Genomic DNA, 19,843 nt, shown 5'->3' with positions numbered 1-19,843 from the left:
CTGTGCGCGCGTGCCAGCCCCCCAGCACGGCAGGGGAATTACCCCCTACAGCCAAGGGGTTAAACCTACAGGACGTCCTGCAATACATTTTACTGAAATCTAGACTGTTGAATTTGATGTGCTTCATTATTTCATAAAGGGTGTGGGCTAGGGTCCTTCTGAGACTCTATCCTTTCCATGCAGAGGCATGACCGGCAAAAGGATTTGAGATAAAATAGTCACGTACCAGTAACACCAGTTATCTATCATGGGTATCTTTTAGCATTCAAAAGTCCTACCCATATGTGGGATCCCGTAGTAATTTCAAAACCTGAAAGAAATAACTCTGCAAATAAACCAAAACATAATTGATATATGAAAGCTACATTTGATTCAAAGTTGTATCTTTTAAACAAATGCACCAAATCTTGTAAACAATTCATTTTAAAATATGAAATGTGTTTATGCATGCTAGCAGCAGTGCTGTTCAAAATCGTTTTTGTCTTTTTGAACACAAGAAAAAAGATATATGTTGTCATAGATATGTAGTCTCCCATACAGAAAACTTCATCCTATGGACTAATACAGACCCAACATGTTGTGCAGTGTCCGTCTCTGTCTATATCACATCTTTTCTATGACTTGTTTTATTCTTCAATGAACATGTTTTATAATTTCCAGAGTGATTAACTTTTTTCTGTCAGACGAGTGCTTTTAAAGTTTGCGGGCGACAGGGTGCTTCTCCCTATGATGCAATCCCTTTTATAGGGGCTGGTATTGCATTGGGCGCATGCCCTGCTGGATGACCCTATGAGGTGTCTGTAATATGAACAGGTGCGGAGGTTGATGGTGTTCATGGGAGAGAGACTGCTCTGGTATTTGGAGCCTTAAATGCTTGCGCCTTGGGGGCACAGCAGTGGGAGATTGGCGTTGAGGCACTTTGAAACTTGCGGGGGTCCTGCCCCTCTCATGGACATTGGGGCAAGCTGTCGCACAACCTAGTGGTTGGTTTGCTGCTAAGGATGGCAACACACACTCCTGCACCTGTTTCCTAAGACTCTGCAATAGAGCCAAGTCCTTGATGCCATCCCACGCAACCATCAGTGAACATGTCCTTGCTGTCTGTCCCCGCTTCCTGCTGAGATGCCCTCCTTTCCTGCTGGCGAACCATAGCCCCCTGAGTTTGTTGCGTTATTGTGCGGGAGTCCTAGTGGCTTTTGTAAACCTCTGCATTTACTATACCAGCATGGGCAGAGCCACCAAGAAACAACATCTGGATGCTGGAGGCAAGGTCCTGGAGGTGACAGTTTCCTGCAGACGTGAGGAAACACCCGGGTCCACTTAAGTCGGCCCTTGACTGAACCCACCCTCCAGGACATCTTACAAGCCATCACTGCATTCTGCGAGGCTGTGAAAACGAAGATTGACACCTTCAGAGCGGACCTGAGTATCCAAAAGGATGACCATTGTTGTCTTTTGAAAGGGTCATTACACAATGGAGTGCTCAATGGCGAACATTCTCTCCAACATCGTGGCGATGCAAGAACGTCTTTCGGTCATGGAATACAAAGTTCAGGCCCTAAAAGTGCAAGTTGAAGACAGCATATATAGGTCAAGGAGAAAGAATATCTGCATTGTCAGACTCCCAGAATGCCTGACATTCTGGGAGTCAGAACGCTGTCCTACTTGGATGCATGAGGAAGTAGATCTTGAGGTCCCATCCTCTTTTTACTCCCTCGAGGGGCACACAGAGTTCCTGCCTGACCCCCTACCCCCCATAGGACATACCACAAAGACCAGTCCTGGCCAGGATCCTCTATTATTGGGATAGAGACCACAACATAGCACAGATTAGAGACTGGGTACATCAATCAATCAGTGTTGTTAAAATGTAGCTACTCACCTGCGAGGGTCTCAAAGCGCTAGGGGGAGGAGGCCAGCTCCGTAGAGTGCTGGGGTCATCCGAAGAGCCAGGTCTTGAGGTCCTTCCTGAACTGGAGCAGTGTAGGGATTTGCCAGAGGTGGAGGTTGTTCAAGGCCTTGGCTGTGAGGTAGGAGAAGGACTTTCCTCCTGTTCTGGTCTTGCATGGGATGATGGCTAGGGAGAGGTCAGCTGATCAGAGGTGTCTCTTGAGTGCGTGGAAGGAGAGACGGGTGTTCAGGTACGCTGCTCCGATGTTGTGAAGGGCCTTGTATGCATGAGGGAGGAGCTTGGCGGTTATTCATCTTTCGATGGGGAGCCAGTGTAGATCGGGGAGGTGTTGGGTGATGTGGTTGTGACGCGAATGTCTAAGGTCAGTGTGGCTGTGGCATTCTGGACTGTCTGGAGTTTGTGGACTAGTATCTTGTTGATTAGGGCGTAGAGAGCATTGCTATAGTCCAGTCTGCTACTGATGAGGGCATTGTGGAGAAGCGTGGCTCAATGGTTAGAGCGGCAGATGCAGAGGTCTGGCCCGGGATCAGGGTTCAATTCCCGCCTCGGCGGCTCTTGGACTCAATTTCCCCGGACCTGATAATTCTTGCCTCGGTGTCTAGTCTACTCATAGGTCCCACTCTGTGACTCTCGGCAATAGCTTGTTTAATCTCCACAATGGCCCCAGCAGGACTTGGATGCCTGGCTTCACCTTGGGGGTGCCCAGGAGTGGACATTTCACTGGAAAGCCAGGATGGGTTCCACAGCGGTATGAATACAGCGCTACAAGACCTCTGGGTAGAAGTGCGCTATATAAATACAAACACATTTACATTTACATGCGTAACTGTTTTTCTGGATTCAGGTGGGATCATCTGAACATTTTTCGGAGTATGCAGAGGGTGTTAAAGCAGGCTAAAGATACGGCATTGATCTGGTGGTTCATTGTGAGCGATGAGTCAAGTATGATGCCACGGTTTGTGTGTGGTCTGTCGGGGTGGAGGGGTTTCCGAGGGCAGGGGTCCACCATATGTCATCCCACCCAGAGGGTGTGGAGCCAAGGATGAGGACTTCTGTTTTCTCTGAGTTGAGTTTCAGGCAGCTCTTCTTTATCTAGGTGGCAACGGCTTTCATCCCTTCTTGGAAGTTGTGTCTGGGGATGTTGGGTTCTTTGGTGAGGGAGAGGATGAGCTGGATGTTGGTGGCATAAGAGGCAATGTTGAGTCTGTGGTTTCTGACGATGGTTGCGAGGGATACATATATATATCGAAGAGGGTAAGGCTGAGGAAGGATCGCTTTGTCGCTCCACACCTTGTCTCTGTTGGTTCCGAGTGGTAGGGCAGAAGTCTGACTTGCTGAGCTCTGCCTGTGAGAAATGAGCATATCCAGTCAAGGGCCTTTCCATGGATGCCGGCGTCGTGGAGTCTGGTGGCTAGTGTGCGGTGGGAGATGGTATTGAAGGCAGTCGAGAGGTCCAGGAGGATGAGGGCTGCTGTTTGGCCCTGGTCGAGGAGGGAGCGGATCTCGTCTGTGGCGGCAAGTAGGGCAGTCTTGGTGCTTTGGTTGCTGCCAACAGTCACAAAGTTATGATTTTTCCGGACTTTACCAAGGTGATTCAGAAGCTGAAGTCCACATTCCTGGATGTCAAACAATAACTATGCCAGATGGGCCTAAAATATGCTATGTGTTTCCCAGCTTGAATGCACGTGGTGGCCCCGGAGGGTATAAAGTTCTTTCGCTCTCCACAGGAGGTGTGGTACAGGATTGAGTTGCATGAGTAGGTGGCCCTCATACATAGAGGCCAGGCTGTATTCATTCCGGGTCACCAAAGGGAAAAACTTTCCTAGGCAGTAGATACCACGGGCATTACATTAATTTGTTTTCAACATGATGTGGGGGATAACCCGAGCTCAGTGCAAAAAATCAACAGCTATTTAAAACATATGGGTTCTTTTTTTAATGAGATTTATCTAAAAAGATGCAACATGAAAAAAACAAAATTCAAAATATTTACATACCAGTGCATATACATCACATACAACGTATTTACCATGAGTTACGGTCGGTAGGCACTTTATCTAAAACAATGTAGACATAAAGAAATATATAGAACAACACATATACAATACAGCAATTTTTGGAGAGATTTATAAAAAAGTTATAAAAGCTGGGCAATTGATATATTTTGGCTGGATGGTAACAATTCTTAGAGTTCTCAACGCGCGTTTCGGCACAGGGCGTGCCTTCATCAGGCGAGCCACAAAGGTATATCCTGAGAATGGATCAGGGAAGAGGTATATATGTTTGTGTAGATCCGTCAATACATGATTTATATATTACAAGTTCAGATATACATATTATTGCTCTGAGCTTCAAAAGATTGGTGAAATAGTTTTAGTGTACTCAAGGGTTGCCACGGGACACACAATGAACAAACAATGTGAATACAGGTTACAGATAGTGAGAAGGCCATCACCAAGATAGATGAGTTTCAGATTGAAGAGGATTAGGTCACCTCAATGTGTTCTAGATTAGAGAAACACGTGGAATTGGAGATAAGATTTTAGCTGGTGAATACCAATAGGACCCATTGGTGTCAAAACAGAAAATTCTAAACTTACAAGCTAAAAGTGGTTATGGTGGCCAGGACGAATTTTTTGGTCCATGGAGAGTAGGTGATCGCGACTTTCACTAAGGATAACCTATAGTAAAGAAAGTATATATGTAGCAGCAATTAAGGCAGACGAAGACCTGGAGTGCATACTGAATGCCTCACAGTGCTAGGTGGAAGAATTTGGGGGTGGGTCGTGTTTATACACTGTTACAAAAACGGTGAGATATTAGTGTAGACTAGAGAGCCTAATATGTAATATGTATAATTAACTAGGAGCTGGCATGGTCCCATGTAATGCAGAGCTAAGCATAACATGGGGGGCATGGTCGATGGAGCTCCTGAAATTATATGGGCGAAACTGGTTTCACAATGCAGTAGCTGGCTAGATGATGTAGGATTAAATATGTCAAGTGACAGATCGTGGGTCACAATACAGCACTTAACATCCCCAGATTCCTTGCACTATTGGAAAATAGCTTGTACGATAGGAGACAGGCAGTGACTTTTTCAGTGGACATTAAAAAAGCTTTTGAGAGTTTGGAGTGGGCCTTCCTCTATGGTGTAATGAATTGCTTTAGACTGGGCCAAGGCTTCATAGCCTGGATGAAACTATTGTATACGGAACCCACGGCCAAAGTTCATGCAGGTTGAGTTATTTTGAGTGATTACAGCATGAAGCGTGGGGATCGTCAGGGCTGCCCTCTGTCACCTTTACATTTTGCTCTAGCAATGGAGCCTCTGGCCAATTATGCCAGAGCATGTGATGCTTTCTGTGGCATAACAATTGGTGACCAGACCCATTGTATGCGGATGACCAGTTGCTATTTCTGCATGACACAGGGAGGGAGCTGAATGGAGGTCTTCAGTTACTAGAGTGATTTGGGTCGCTATCAGGCCTACACGTTAATTGGCTGACATCCTGTATTTTCCCAACACTGGCTGCCAGAGAGCATTCAGCAACACTTGGATGGGAGTCCAGATGTTTTCCTTACCTTAGGGTTTAGGTGTATCATGATCCCTTAGAGCTGCTGGAGGGCAATGTGGGGAAGCGTCTGCAGGCTCTTCACTCTAGCATGGAGTTTTGGAAAACACTCCCCATATGGATGGCAGGCCGCGTGGCACTATTAAAGATGGTGGCTCTCCCCAGCCTACTGTACCTTTTTGTGGTGCTTCCGTTATGGATACCCAGGGCACCCTTTGAGGAGATTGACACACTCACATTGTGGAGAAGTGTGGCTCAATGGTTAGAGCGGCAGACCCTGATGCAGAGGTCTAGCCCGGGACCAGGGTTCAATTCCCGCCACAGCGGGTCTTGGGCTCATTTTCCTCGGGCCTACTAATTCTCGCCTCGGTGCCTATTCTATTCATGGGTCCCACTCTGCAACTCTGGGCAATAGCTTGCTTAATCTCCACAACGGCCCCCACAACGCTAGGATGCCTGGCTTTACCTTGGGGGTGCCCAGGAGTGGGCACTTCACAGGGAAAAGCCAGAAAGGGTTCCACAGTGGAATTCGTACAAGCGCCGAGATACCCCAGCTGGGGTCGATTCGTGCGCTATACAAGTACACTACGTTAACATTTACATTTACATTTACATCATGGGTTTCATATTGGGTCTGGGCCGCAGGAGGGTGGCTTTACCCACATTTCAGATCCAAGGGAGGATGCAGGTTTAGCCACTCGCTACTTTGAAACTTATTAGATCGTTGCACAACTTTAGTGGTTGGCACAGTGGTTAGCGAGCAGACTCGCTCCTGGGAGGGACCTGGACCCTTTTGTGCCAGATCTTCCTAGACTGATCACGGTGTTGCTTTGACTTTGCTCTCTTTGGATAGACTGCACCATGGAGTTTCAGGTTCTGCAATGGTAATGGGAGCGTACAATGCGTAGGGCGTGGGTTACATTTCCCATATTCCCCAAATATTAAGGTGGGATATCTTGAAGTGCTCCCCACGGTGGAGATTGGCGAAGCCTGATGTTCCGGATGGAGGCACACGCAACAAAATTCGGGACCGTCTTTTCCGCTGAAATGCTGCTTTTGTTTGATGACTGCCAATCACAATATGACTTGCCACAGGGCCAATTTCTTCTTCATGGTGCAGCAATGACAGCAGTTTAGAGACCCTGGGGAACTGGCATTGCAGAAACAGCACACGCAAAAAGCTGTCAATACTTGGTCACATCATTTAAAGCTGTTACATCTCGAGGTGACGTATTACCCCTAGGTAAACTTAGGGCCAAATGGGTAGAGGGTCTGGGGGTTTCAGTACTGGAGAATGATTGTGTATCCATTTTAGAACATGTACCCAAAGTCTCCCGAAATGCATGGTTCAAGCTTAATAATGTTTATGTGCTTCATCTGGCATACCTTAGCCCTGGGAGGATTAACAGACACTTTGCAATAGACAAGGTGAAATGCCCAAGATGCAGGGAGTTGCGGCTGAGTTCATATGTTTTGAGAATGCCCAGAGCTCCGAGAATATTGGGAGAAGATTGTTGGGGGTGATAGATGAGCTCACTGAGGCAGAAGTCCTGTGTGCTCCAGGTGATTGTCTCCTAAGCTGGTTCCCACACACAGCCAAGAATAAAGCGCCCTGTCCTTGTAATGATCTGGCCAAACAGAGTACAATGCATTTTATGCTGTTCTGTTCCCTGTACAAATACCCTAGAGCACGTTTTATTAAACCTATATTGAACGTAATAAGCCCCTACTCTCATCAAGAGGGCTATGCCTATTTAAGGGCACTAACTACGGCTGTAATCTGTAGTGCAGTACTTAGTTTTATTAGAACTGCATTTATAATCCTGAAAGGTTATGAAGTGTGAAAATGAACCTAATTACATCCATTTTACTAAGAATTTTCTTTTTAGTCAATTGTACAAACTGAGGTGGGGATAGCTATGATGATTTTAAAATTGATTAATTTTGTTGGTTTATTAAGATCTATGGACGGGAATATGTGCGAATTTTGTAATTGTTTTTAGTTGTTTTATTGTATAAACTTTTATGATTCTAATGAATCGAATAAAGTTATTTGAACAAAGTCACAAGTCGGTTTCAGGATTTAGCTTTTCACATAGCAAAGAGAGACAGCACTAGGAACTGGGAAGCACCAAGAGGTCCTCAAGTGGTGTGCTGTAAAAAAAAGAGTTGCTGAGATGGGTGGGTTCCGAGAGTGAGTTGCTGCTCCAGGAGGCTAAGAGAGGCCTCATGTCAATGGAAGTGGCCAGGGCATAGGAGGAGTTGGTAGATGAGCTACAGCACCCAGACCGACCTTCCCCTGATGAGTAGCTGGGTACCCCCTGTCGACTGTGACCGCCTTAGATCCTAGTATAAACCTATGGTTTGGATGGCATTACATATTCACATAGTACCACCCGATCAGGAATGAGGTGGCTTCTGCTCTCTGAGGAGTCCGGAAGGGGCATGACAGGTGGAGGGTATGGGATAGGGAGTTTAAGGGAGTCCCCTTTTTCTGGAGGTGGGGGTATGTTATCTGGAGAGTGGGGGGAACATGTTGACGTCCTCAAGAGGCTAATTGCTCAATGACCCCTTTAAAGACGGTGCTAAGATTTTAGCCCCATAAATAAAAGAAAACAAGCCATCTGCACTCTTAAAACCAATGGACTAAAAGGCTGAGACCGAGAAGTGGCTAGAGAGTCTTCCAGTTACGTATTGTCTGAGCGGAGGAATGGGATGGAATAGATAGTATTAATACTTTGGAAATTACAGATTTTGCATGCTCATAGAAAGCTCTCTGCAGCAGAGCCAGTGTAGAGATGTCTGAGCTCCTACATCAGTTATGGACGGTTTTAATCACAATTTTCCAGACTCTTTACAACGTAGTCAGCAGATATGTGGGCAGACTCTGCTACAAACTGTTAAGATAGTCATGCTTTGTAAAATCAGATGCTATGACCATAGCACTGTGCACCCCGCTTAGAAGGAAAGGCAGGATTCAACTGAGCATTGGAAGGGGCAATAGCAAAATGTCACCACTGATGTTGCAAACAGACGTCTTGGTTGATCAGATGTTTCTTTTTCCACTGGGTATGAGGGAAGACCCATTTAATCTTATGGCAACAACAAACAATGATTGACACTATCAAAACAGGATCTATCCACTGGCTGTGTCACCATCGCCCACTATTGTCCAAATCTCGTCACAGGCTGCACCCAGAGGTTTCGGTACCCCACTCAGGACTGAATGCTGTCAGTCAGGGGTCCAGTAATTTGATTACTCAAAGTAGGTAGCTACTGCTTTGTAATAGGCTGGTAATTTATAGGAACATCCAGGTTCAGGAATGATCTCAGCCACTACTTCCTATCAACAGGAACCATGTCTCAGAGGCTAGTATTACATAAACTGGTTACAGTGGCAGACAGGTAGTGGGCTGATTTGTTCAGCATAGTACCTGAGAAACAGTACTTAGGTGATCCATATTTAACTTTCTGCATCATGACTTGAACTTCATCAATGACAACTGGCACAAAAGGTCCTCAGAAAAGATTGATTGGACTCTTGATAGCTGGTATAGCAAATAGTCTTTGCTGACAGTGTTGCACTTTGTTGAAACAGGTTCCTTTTAGAATTCTGTGTTTTATATTATAATTGACCTGTATTTAATGTTTTGTGTCTTCTTTTATCACTATGTTTTTATTTGTGATCAATTTTGTGTACTTTTATGGTTCTGTAAGCCAGAATAAAGGAAAGGGAAACATTTCAACAACCTAGCCTCCATTACCCATTCTGCGCTTCATTCTGGATTCTCTTTATATCCAGAACGGAATTGGGCCATTTCAGGTTGAGAGCTCCAGGGCTTCCTTTTATAAATTTCTTCTTTAAAGCACACTTACACAGTCTTTCTCTGAAGTTTTCCCTACAGCAGTGGATCGTAACCTGTGGTGCGGGGGCCCATGGGGGTCCGCAATGCTTAATCAGGGAGCGCTCAACTGCTTAGAAAATTAATTACCATTAACAAAATAATAAAGGGTATAAAAATAAAAAGCAACATGTACAATTTAAAATGTTAAATCTTTCTGTAAATGGGAAGGAATCTGAAATTGGAGGCTAAAAACTAAGTTAATATCCTTAGATTGTTTCTAGTGCAAGTGCATCAAACAGAGTATATTATGGATAATGGGTGGCATAACATTATTTTAGAAAAGATTTGACCTTATTAAAATTACAGTTCTGTTTTTCTTATACTTGTTTGTGAATTACATAAAGCACTCCATGATTTGTGCATTTGTTTGATGAATGTTTGTTTCTGTATTATTTGTGGTTGAAATCATTGAAAATGCTTAGGCCGTGATTCTCAGATTCCAGTAAGGAATCAGTGCAGGTCCCTGGTTTCTAATAAAGATGTGTTTGGGGTTCTCAGGTTCCAGTATGATTAAGTGGGGTACACAGTAGTCAAATGGTTAAGAACCACTGACCTATGGTATGGGACTCCATTCCTCGGGCGTTCAGGCTATTATCTTTTCATGATATATTCAAAGAAGAACTGAAATATCTGTTGTTTCAGTGCCAATTCACTCCCTATGTGACCCATAGCCTTGAAAAATACTCTTGTCCCATAAAACCTGAATTCTTTAATTTGTATCTGCCTTATTCACACATTCTTCTATTATAGCTTTATACTAACAACAGTAGACCTCCCTAATTTCCACATACATATACCTGTATTGATGTACAGAATAACAATCAATATTGGGACATGTTCCTTGCTGTATTATGTGGTATTTGCCCTATGTATTCTCATTATATCTGTTTTTGTATGATATGTATTCTCATCCTTGTAACTTGGGATGGGTAACTTGGCTTTTTGTAAAGCACTCTGTGCCTCGCAAGGTCTAGTCCGTGCCATAGAATGCTGAAAAATAAAGAAATAAAAGAAGTACAACATAGCTCAGTATTTACAGATTGTATGTTTCAATGCTGGTCCCAGAAACTGATTGGAATCTACATGCCTTATGACAATTGCTTTGTAAGAAATGTTGTTTGTTCTTTATTTCAGCGCTCCCTGATGAGCTATAAATCCGTTTTGGTAATGAGATCAATTTCTGAGCTTTTGCATGGAACACCTGACACTCCATCACTCGGTGTTCCTCGACACCTTGTGGAAGAAAGCAGTTCTTCCTCAACTAGTGGCTCCTCTTCTGACAATGAGTATGGGAGTACCTTCAAATGTCAAGATACAACTCCTTTTCCAGAGCTCCATTTGCCCTTGTTTGTTGAATTACCAAGTTCCCAAGACTACCCTGAAGATGCATCTAGATGCGAGCATTCTGAGAAAAGATTACCAGATGCAAGACAAGTAGAAATGAATAAAGATAAAGAATTATCTCATGTAAAAAGTGTATCTGAGGAGAAACCTGCAACTGATCAGAATCTGGCTATGGGCAACATTGCTTCAATAGAAATGAAAATGAGGTCAGAGCTTACAGGAAGCAAAGTTGAAGAATCAGAAAAAACATGTCAAGCGAAGCCCACCTTTTTCAAGGCAGCAACAATTGAAGTTGGTGACCTTGCGCAAAAAAGAGAAAAGATCGAGGGTTTAGTCAGGGGATATTCGGCTGACAGTGCCTTACTGCATGATGTTAGCAAAGATCGCGAATACGATCTGGAGCCATCTTCTAAGTATGTTCCGAGGCAGAGTGTTGTCAAGAGCACATTCTATAGTCACACATGTGAGAACTCCAGTCCATTCCCTAAAGAAGGAGGGACTTTGGATACAGAATATCATAAAGACCTTGAAAGAGCAAGAAGAAACTTCCTGAAATCAGGCTACTCAAAAAGAACCTTTGGTGGTCTGCGAGAACCATTGCTGGAACAATTTGGAATGGATGAAGAAGAAAGAATATTAATTCAGGAAAGTAATTGTTGTCGTAAACGACAGGCAGGTGGCATGGCTAAATCAGTTTCCTTTGACATCACAAAGGATTCACAAAAGTCTGCCTTTGCCTTTTCTCCCAGAAGTAGATCCCTGGATGAGTATAAGCCAAGCGACACTAGTTTATATTCAAGACACCTCTCGGAAGACCCTGGCACTCGTGAAGCAGGGCAGATGCCCGAACAGAGAAAGAAACATGCACCCTTTACTGAGCAATATAAGCCTTCTTTTAAGGTTGCTGTAGCAGAGTTTGACCCCCCACTCAATACACAAGATCCTCCTATAAATCACCCTGACTCTACCACACAGAATGCAGATGAATGCATCCATACAAGTGTCCAGCATAAAAAAACTCCAGTTGTTGATACACTTGACCAAAAGCAGTTTTCTGTGGAAGAGTGTGATTTGAAAACAACTGTTCTTAGTGTCAAACAAGAGAAGGCATGCCTGACTGTCCGTTCATCAATAGGGAGACCAGCCATAGCAGAAATTCCTGGTGAGGAAAGCACAAGTAATCAATGTATACCTGTGTCGGTCTATCTCAAAGAGCAAATAGCATCTGCAACACAGTTGTCAGATGAAAGTGTAACTTTGGTCAACCAGTTTGAATGCGCCACTTCAGAAATATCAGACACGCTCAAAGGAGGGCTAGCCAGTTCAATACAGTATGATGACAATACTGTTTTAAGAGTCCAAAATCAAGAAGATACACTTATTTTACAAACTTCCAAAGAAAGGCCAATGTCTAGTGCACATTTGGAAACTGAAAATAGAGCTTTGATAGAAACATTTCAAAGGCCTCCAGAATTAGTTAATTCTTCTGAAGGAAACTTAACAACTTCAGCAGAAAATGATAGCAACCAACTGTTGATGGTACAACCGCAAAAAGACACAGCCACATCAGGTCACTCCTCTACAACAAGATGCGATGATAAAATCATTCGCACCATCCGGTATGAAGTTACATTGCCTACATCAGAGCACCCCAGAGATGGATCTGATTCTGCAGTACAATGTCATGATAAAGCAAGTCAAATAGTCCAAAGAAATGAGTCCACAACCATGGCAGACCCTTCTAAACCTTCTTCTACAGCACAGTTTGATGAAAAAACTGTTATCACAGTCCAGTTTGAAGATGCCACACTTATATCTGACCATACCAAAGGAAGACCAGCTTCAGCAACTGTAAGTGATGGTGAAAACACTATTCTGATAGTCCAGCATCAGAGAACAACACCAGTGTTGGCTGACACCAACCAAAAAACAACATCTGAAGCACAGACTGATAATGAAAGCACAATTTTAATTGTAAGACACCAGACAGCCACACCAGTGTCAGATTTGGAAAATAACAAGCAATTGGCCGATGCGGAGTGTGATAAGGAAAACACAGTTTTGGTAGCTCAGCATCAAAGGAAAACACCAGTGTTAGATTATCTGCAAACAAATACATCCTCTACTGTGCAGTGTAGTGATGGAGGAACCACAGTGGTATTGAAGCATCGCATGGCTTCACCAGTTTCAGACTCTTCGTTTCTATTGTCCGGTCATGGGGCCCAGAGTAAAAACATTAGCTGTACCCCATCTGTTGAACATCAAAAGGATACTGCAGGCTCAGAGAACATTTTTGCAACTAAATCTTTCTCAGTTCAAACCTCAAAGTGTACATCGCCGTACAATAAAGAAGAGACTGCTACCCTTGAGTGCATAATTGATGAAATGGTCTACCTTTCAGAAGAGATGAATGTTTTGGCAAAGTCTATGTCTACTGACGTCAGTTCCCAAAACAACATTGTTTCAAAAGAGATAGGAATACAGCAGGATCCTCACTCTATTTCAGCAGAGTCCTCTATGCGCCTTGGTAAAGAAATGAAGGGAGACTGTAGCAATGTTGTTGTTAAGGTAGAGGAATCTACCTCAATGCAAGTTAAGACTCAACCATGTGTTCCAAGTACTCAGCATAGTATGTTTTCATCATTCGAACAGCCACATACTTCACCTGTTTATCATGAGCATATTGAGGAAATAACACTTGAAAGTGGAAGCTCTAGTAAAACATATTTTTCCCACTCCGGTAGTTCTGGGACAGGAAGAAGATCTGATAACTTTTCGGATTTTGAGGAAGCTGGCAGAGAATCTGAAGTTTCATTGGTTGAGATTTCAGACATTCTGGATGAAAGAAGCCAAAGCAGTTCTCATGCTCCTGGAACTGTTATATCTTCTGTTGAACCTGTATATGTTCATCTATCAGATCTCTATGACATGAAACGTGTTTACGACTTTGGAGACTCTAAGGGTGAGCAAGACCCACCGGGGGACAGATCTTCTCTCTCTGTTGATGAACTTCTTCAGCTGTGCTTTGAGAAGGAGACTCCATCCCACATAACAGATGTATTTGCTTTGTATCCAAATATTGCTCAAGACACAGTTGTGCAAACATCACAAACATTTTATGAGAACATTCATGGCAACATTATGGAACGAGTTTCAAGGAGCTCGACATCTGAGAGAGGATGGAGTAGTGCTTCCACGGATCGCTCTTCGGTAGATTCAGAGCTCCTCTGTGACCATGGTGGAAAGACAAGCAAAGACCAGCGTAGCTCCTCATCCCTCAAACGACGGAAATCAGGACTCTTTTGGCAATATGGGAAAACTGAGACATTGGAGAAGTCCTCCGACCAAAGCCTAAAGCAAAAGGTCAAAGCTTCCGTAGCCAATATTTCAAGAATTATCAAAGGAAAACAGCCAAGCGAACGAGAAAGAAAAGAAGGTAGTACTAACAATATGTATTATTTTCCTATCGTTTGTTGTTTGAAGCATCCATAAAACTCCCAAATAAATATTGGCATTTCTTCTGAATATATTTCTAATGGATCACACAAACTTGCATGTCCACATGCATGCTCTTGTCTCACACACATATGTGGTTAAAATACTGGACAGGCCTAGAATTGCTGCTTCATCTTGTAGATGTGGTCTGTACTTGGGCTTTTAAAGAAAGACAGCAGTTCGCTAAAATACCTGTCCTCAATAGATTGTTAAATCCAGCATGGAAAAAAAATTAAGTTGGCGAAGAACACGTCATTAAGTGATTTTAAGTTCCTTTGTTAGTCCTATAGAGAAAAGCTGTTTCTACCAAATGCACCACTCATGACCTTATATGCTGCATCACAAAAGACATTACAAATGACGGGGTTTATTTACAAGCCTCTTGTGCCGCCGGTTTGTCACTTTTTAAGATACTCTGCAGCACAGAGGGAAGACCCATATCTTAAGGCCATGCAAAGCCCCTTTGTATGGCTTTTCATGGCCTCGTAGATATGGGGCTTATTTGCAATTCCCTTGCACCACTAGTGTGCAACTTTTTAGCACATTAAAAGTGATGCACTGGCAGCGCAAGGGGCATGTAAATAAGCCCCATGGTGTAAGGCTGTGTAGCATTACACTACATCAGGGAGGCATCTATGGGCATGGCGGTTGGTGTTCCCACTCAATACCCATAGGTTTTGACGCAATCCCTGATTTACAAGGTATGCCTTCCTGCACACAAACACTCCTGCTGACAATGCAGGCACCCTTGCACTAGGGTGCAAGTGTTCCTGCATTAGCGCTAGGCACCATATTGTGCACAGGCGCTGGCTGAAAAGACAGGAATGCATTCTAACTTATATATGGTGCATTCCTATCCTTTCGATTTGGCTTAGGGCAATGGAGCAAAAACACTTTTGGCGCTGCCCTACACCAAACCACAGTAAATTAGGCCTTTTGTTTTGAAGTCATATTAATGCCAGGAGTATGTTTGGAAGGCACTTGGGTACCTGGTGAGAATCTGTACATTGCAGAAGTGTGTGCTTAGTGCATTCAAGTGGCAGGCGTTTTGAATTCCACTTAGAGGGTAGGGCACTGAGGGTGGAACGTGTGTGGCACTTAGCAGTAATGTGCATAGGGAGTGTGGGTAAGATGAGAGAATAGAAAGGACAATACCTATATGGACACATTTGTAGTTAGAAACATGTATATAGGTCAGAAATGTATCACATGCATCAGTTAGATATGTGGAAGGCAAACCGGCAGCACAATGCTATGTAAAGTACATTGGAATTAAGGGGGTATTGGGATGTTTTGATTTTGGTGCACGTGTGAGATAAATGCAAGGGTCAAAAAGGATTGGGTGAGAGCATATACTTGTCAGGCAATTATCTACTGTCACAGTGTGCAAATTCAACACTTAGTTCATGTAAGTTCTACTCATGATTGTGAGGGTTACATCATCAAACATGTCTTTTCTGATGCCCATTTGCCACATCATTTTTATGTCATGAAAAAAATAGTATATATTGTTTATGATGTTGTACCTGAAGTGAATGGTGATGTTACTGATCATCCAAAAATGATGTCAGTGGATATGCACTTGCATTAAAAGTGCGGTTGCTTGTTTGTTATGTCTTTAGTGATGTGATCTATGAGGCAAAGAGCAACGCAATGAGGTAAGAGTCTAGTTTTGTGTACGCCTTAATATTTTCAGTTCCAAACCTCTTGGGTGTTGATAGAGGAACCTTAACATGAAGTACAGCTTTTTTCACACCACATATACAGAAGACGGTAACCCATGTTTTAAGGTTCAGCAATGTGATTGAGGTTCTCTAATAACACATTACGAAAAGGGTTCTTTATTGTCACCAAAACCTTAATTATTCATTGAAGCAGACAACTTTAATTTGTAGGTTTATGATATGATCATTAATAATCCCAGATCACATGAATCATATGGGGAAACATACATTTGTATTAGGTATTTATAAAGCACAGCTTCCACCCTGACTAAGGCACCGTGGTTCTAATAGCCAAAAACTAACACAGCAGCACAAATAGAAACACCAAGGGCCACAGAATTGTGAAACAACATAAGAACACAAGAAATAGCCAAGTCTCCAGTTTCCTAAATTTCAGCAAGTCAGATACCTATTGTAAATGTAGTGGTCAAAAGTTCAATCTTTATATGCGGCCACAGCTAAAAAAGCTTCGTAAGATCTTTAAACGAAATTTGGGTCGCCAATAATGACATTCATGATGTCTATCAATTATTGAGACCCATCTCCTGGGTGCTTTATAGCGTCACTGACTGTAGCACTGTGGTATTCATAATTTCTTTAACTGAAGGATGACGCTGTTTTTATTTTTTGCTTTTCCTTTTATAAAACAGAGACTGCAGAAAATAGAAGGCTCTCTGCAGGGGAATCTTTTGAAGGATCTTCAGTCCCACAAAAGAAAAAATCAGGACTGTCATCATTCAAGTTATCAAGCCTTAAAAGCAAGGAGAAAGTCGCTCTACGTATGTATTTCATCAAAACATTAATTGTTGTTTAGGGACCATGTTTTAATTCGGGTAAAGCTTCATTTCACGTAGTTGATAATGTGCGTATAACACTGAGAGGATAGATACAGTTGTTACACATATAATTTGATTGTTCTAAAGCTGTTATTTGATACCTTTGGTGGATCAGAGTGATGGATACATGATTAAGTGACTGAGTAGGGGGATGAATTGGTAAAAGGAGATTGGTTTTTAAAATTGTGGACTGATAGACAAATGAGTGGATCAATTGCTGAAGGGGTGCACCTGGGGTTGATAAATTGGTAGATAGGTGCTTATCAATTGGGTCAATACTCAGAAGGGCATTTGTGTAGGACGATTGATGATTTATTGATGACTGTAGGGTTGCCTGTCGAACATTTGATGTAATTAACAGATCACTTATTAGACTGTTCTGTATTCGTGTAGTGGTTCAGGGTAGGCCAAGAGTTAACCGTATGCTGTAGATTTATTAGTAGATTAATGTCAAATTGCCACTTAATTTTTTTCACTCTCAATTTAACTCATACATCAACACCAAAATGTGAAGGCAAAGGTTCTCATTCTGTCTGCAAGCATCAATTTTAATATTTTAGATGGTGGTTTTTATCCACAGGAACGAACACTGAATAGGTTATCTGAAATAAGAAAACATACTCTGAGAAGCAGGAATCGAGCGAAGAATGGCACTATTTATTTAAACACAAGATTAACAAGTGCCAAAGACACATCAATAATCAAGAATTGCACCATGCAATCTAACAACTATTAAATCACTGCAATTCAAAGAGAGAGTGAGAGAGAGAGAGAGAAATTGAATACCAAAATATAATGAGACAGTATAACCTTATTAAATGCTAACTCAATCATCTTGCTGGAAGCACCTCGTTGTGAATTACACTGTATGAGGTGATTAATGAGCTGGTCAGTGGACAGTCCTTTGATACAGTTTTAATCAGGAACTGTTGACCACAAAAATGAAAATATTAGTAGATGTTTGACCACAGAACATAACAAAAGCTGGATGTTTTATTGAAAACAATTTGCATCACTTCTCGGAAAATTTACATAGCAGAAGCTGCTTATAGGGTACTTAGTGCATCAAAAGATTATTATTTTATTTTAAGCCATGTCACAGCCTTAGTTTCAAAAGCTAGCAAAACATCAGGTGAAAAGTTATGCTTAGCCCCCACTCCTACTCTTAGCCCATCCTCTCGATGCACAGTAAGATGTGCATGCAGAGGGCAGGGTTCAGAGACTTGTTTATCCTTTAGTCCAATGACAATAGATCAAACTCAAGCCGAATATACGCTATAAAATCTGGGTCCCTGGCAGACCCGCCCTCCCCCATGTGATCACCACCCTATCCTCTATTCTGTGCAACCTCTTCCTACAGCAGGCTATCATACCTCACAAATAGAAGATAGCGTTTATCAAGCCCCTTCTTAAAAAAGTCACAGCAGACCCACAGAACTTGGCAAACTTTAGACCAATCTCCCTGCTTCATTTTATCTCCAAAATTCTAGAGTCCTCAGTAAATGCCCAACTAGTATCATACCTTGAATCTAATCATCTGCTGGACCTCTCGCAGTGAGCCTTTCGTGACTCTCCTAGCACTGAGGCGGCTCTAGTAGAAGTCATGGACACAATTAAACAGGCATTAGACCAGGGATCCTCAGCCATGTTGGTACTTCTGGACATTTCAGGCGCATTTCATACCATCTCCCATCATATCTTACTACAAAGACTTAGGGAGTTTGGTATCAGAGGTAAAGCTCTCAAGTGGCTGAAGGACTTCTTGTCAGAATGTACAAACTTGGCCCAGGTGGGCGAGCTTACATTGGCATGCACAATTCTAGATAAGGGGTTACCTGTTGAAATTTGAAGAAATGAAGAGAGGTTACACGAGGTAAGTGGCACTGTTCTTTATTCCAGTCATCCACTCTCCTGAATACTGTTAACTCAACATTCTACTCTGGGCTCCAGGTAGGAGATTCCATTGTTAACAGGGAGGAGGGGGAAACAAGGTAATAGGAGGAACTATGTAAAGGGAAAGGAACAAGGGTCAAAGAGGGATCAGTTATATAATGAAAGAAGAGATTACAACACATCTTCCTAAGGAGGAAGAAGTATGATTACTCTACATTTACAGGTCTGTCTCTGCTCCATGTTTGTCCATTTTCACGGTGGACTACGTTCCTGCTTACCTTAACCAATTGCTGAGGAGGTTGAAACTTACTCAGACTTTTGTGCTCTTTGGTGGGTTTTTTTAACTAGCACAGTGTTACCTGCCTTAAAGTTATGCTCCTTTAGACCATGTTTCTGATCATACTGATTCTTATACTTCAGTTAGTGTTGTTGAGTTTTCCTGTGTCCCTCCCAACCGTTGGTTAATACACTCTTACCATCACTTAACGATAATGGGTTCATCTTGGTGCCTGGTTCGCTCCCTCTCATGGAAACAAAAGGAGATATACCTGTGATAAGGTTAGGAGAAGTGTGGTATGACCATACCCATTCCCTAAGAGAATCCTCTACTCTATGTCCATTCATGATGGCCAGATGAATTTGTTCTTTATCATTCTATTTGTTCTTTCCACTAGAGAGTTGGCCTTGGGACAATAGAGTGCAGTTTTCTCATGTTTGATGTTCAATTCCTCTCAGAACTCTTTCATCTCCCCAGATGTCAATTGTACGCCATTTTCCATGACCAAAGTTGCTGGAATTCCCTCGTTGCTGAAGGCATTCCTTAAAAATGCAATAAGGTTGCTTGTGGTAGGAGATGGCGTGAATTTGAAATGTATCCAATGAGATGTATAGTCAAGTAAAACAAACATGACCCTCCTTTGGGGGTCACAAACTCTCCATGGGACTAATTATGTCAACAGCCAATTTGCTTCCTAGCACCACAGGTACTTCTACAGAAGATAAGGGAACTCTTCGCGAAATCTTGATCTCGTCACGTTTCACACAGCTGATGCATTCCCTTACTTTTTCCTCTACCACTGAATCCATTCTGGGGAACCAGATGCAACTTTTTTTTGTTCTTAGTGATGCTTCTGCTTAGGTGCCCTTCATGGGCCAAATC

The 19,843-nt window shown here is 42.7% G+C and overlaps 1 protein-coding gene across 1 annotated transcript in view; it reads left to right on the top strand.

Moving 5' to 3' along the window:
- Positions 1-19,843, top strand: part of OBSCN (obscurin, cytoskeletal calmodulin and titin-interacting RhoGEF) — a 2,124,484-nt gene that overhangs the window by 1,554,536 nt on the left and 550,105 nt on the right. The window contains exons 111-112 of the mRNA XM_078665296.1: positions 10,527-14,172; positions 16,606-16,734. Coding sequence (XP_078521422.1) covers positions 10,527-14,172; positions 16,606-16,734 — 3,775 coding nt within the window. The remainder of the gene's footprint in view (positions 1-10,526; positions 14,173-16,605; positions 16,735-19,843) is intronic.

This window comes from Lissotriton helveticus, chromosome 10 (assembly GCF_964261635.1).
Source record: "Lissotriton helveticus chromosome 10, aLisHel1.1, whole genome shotgun sequence".
NCBI lineage: Eukaryota > Metazoa > Chordata > Amphibia > Caudata > Salamandridae > Lissotriton > Lissotriton helveticus.
Note: the sequence above shows the minus strand (reverse complement) of the source record. Positions and strands in the feature narration are given on the sequence as shown.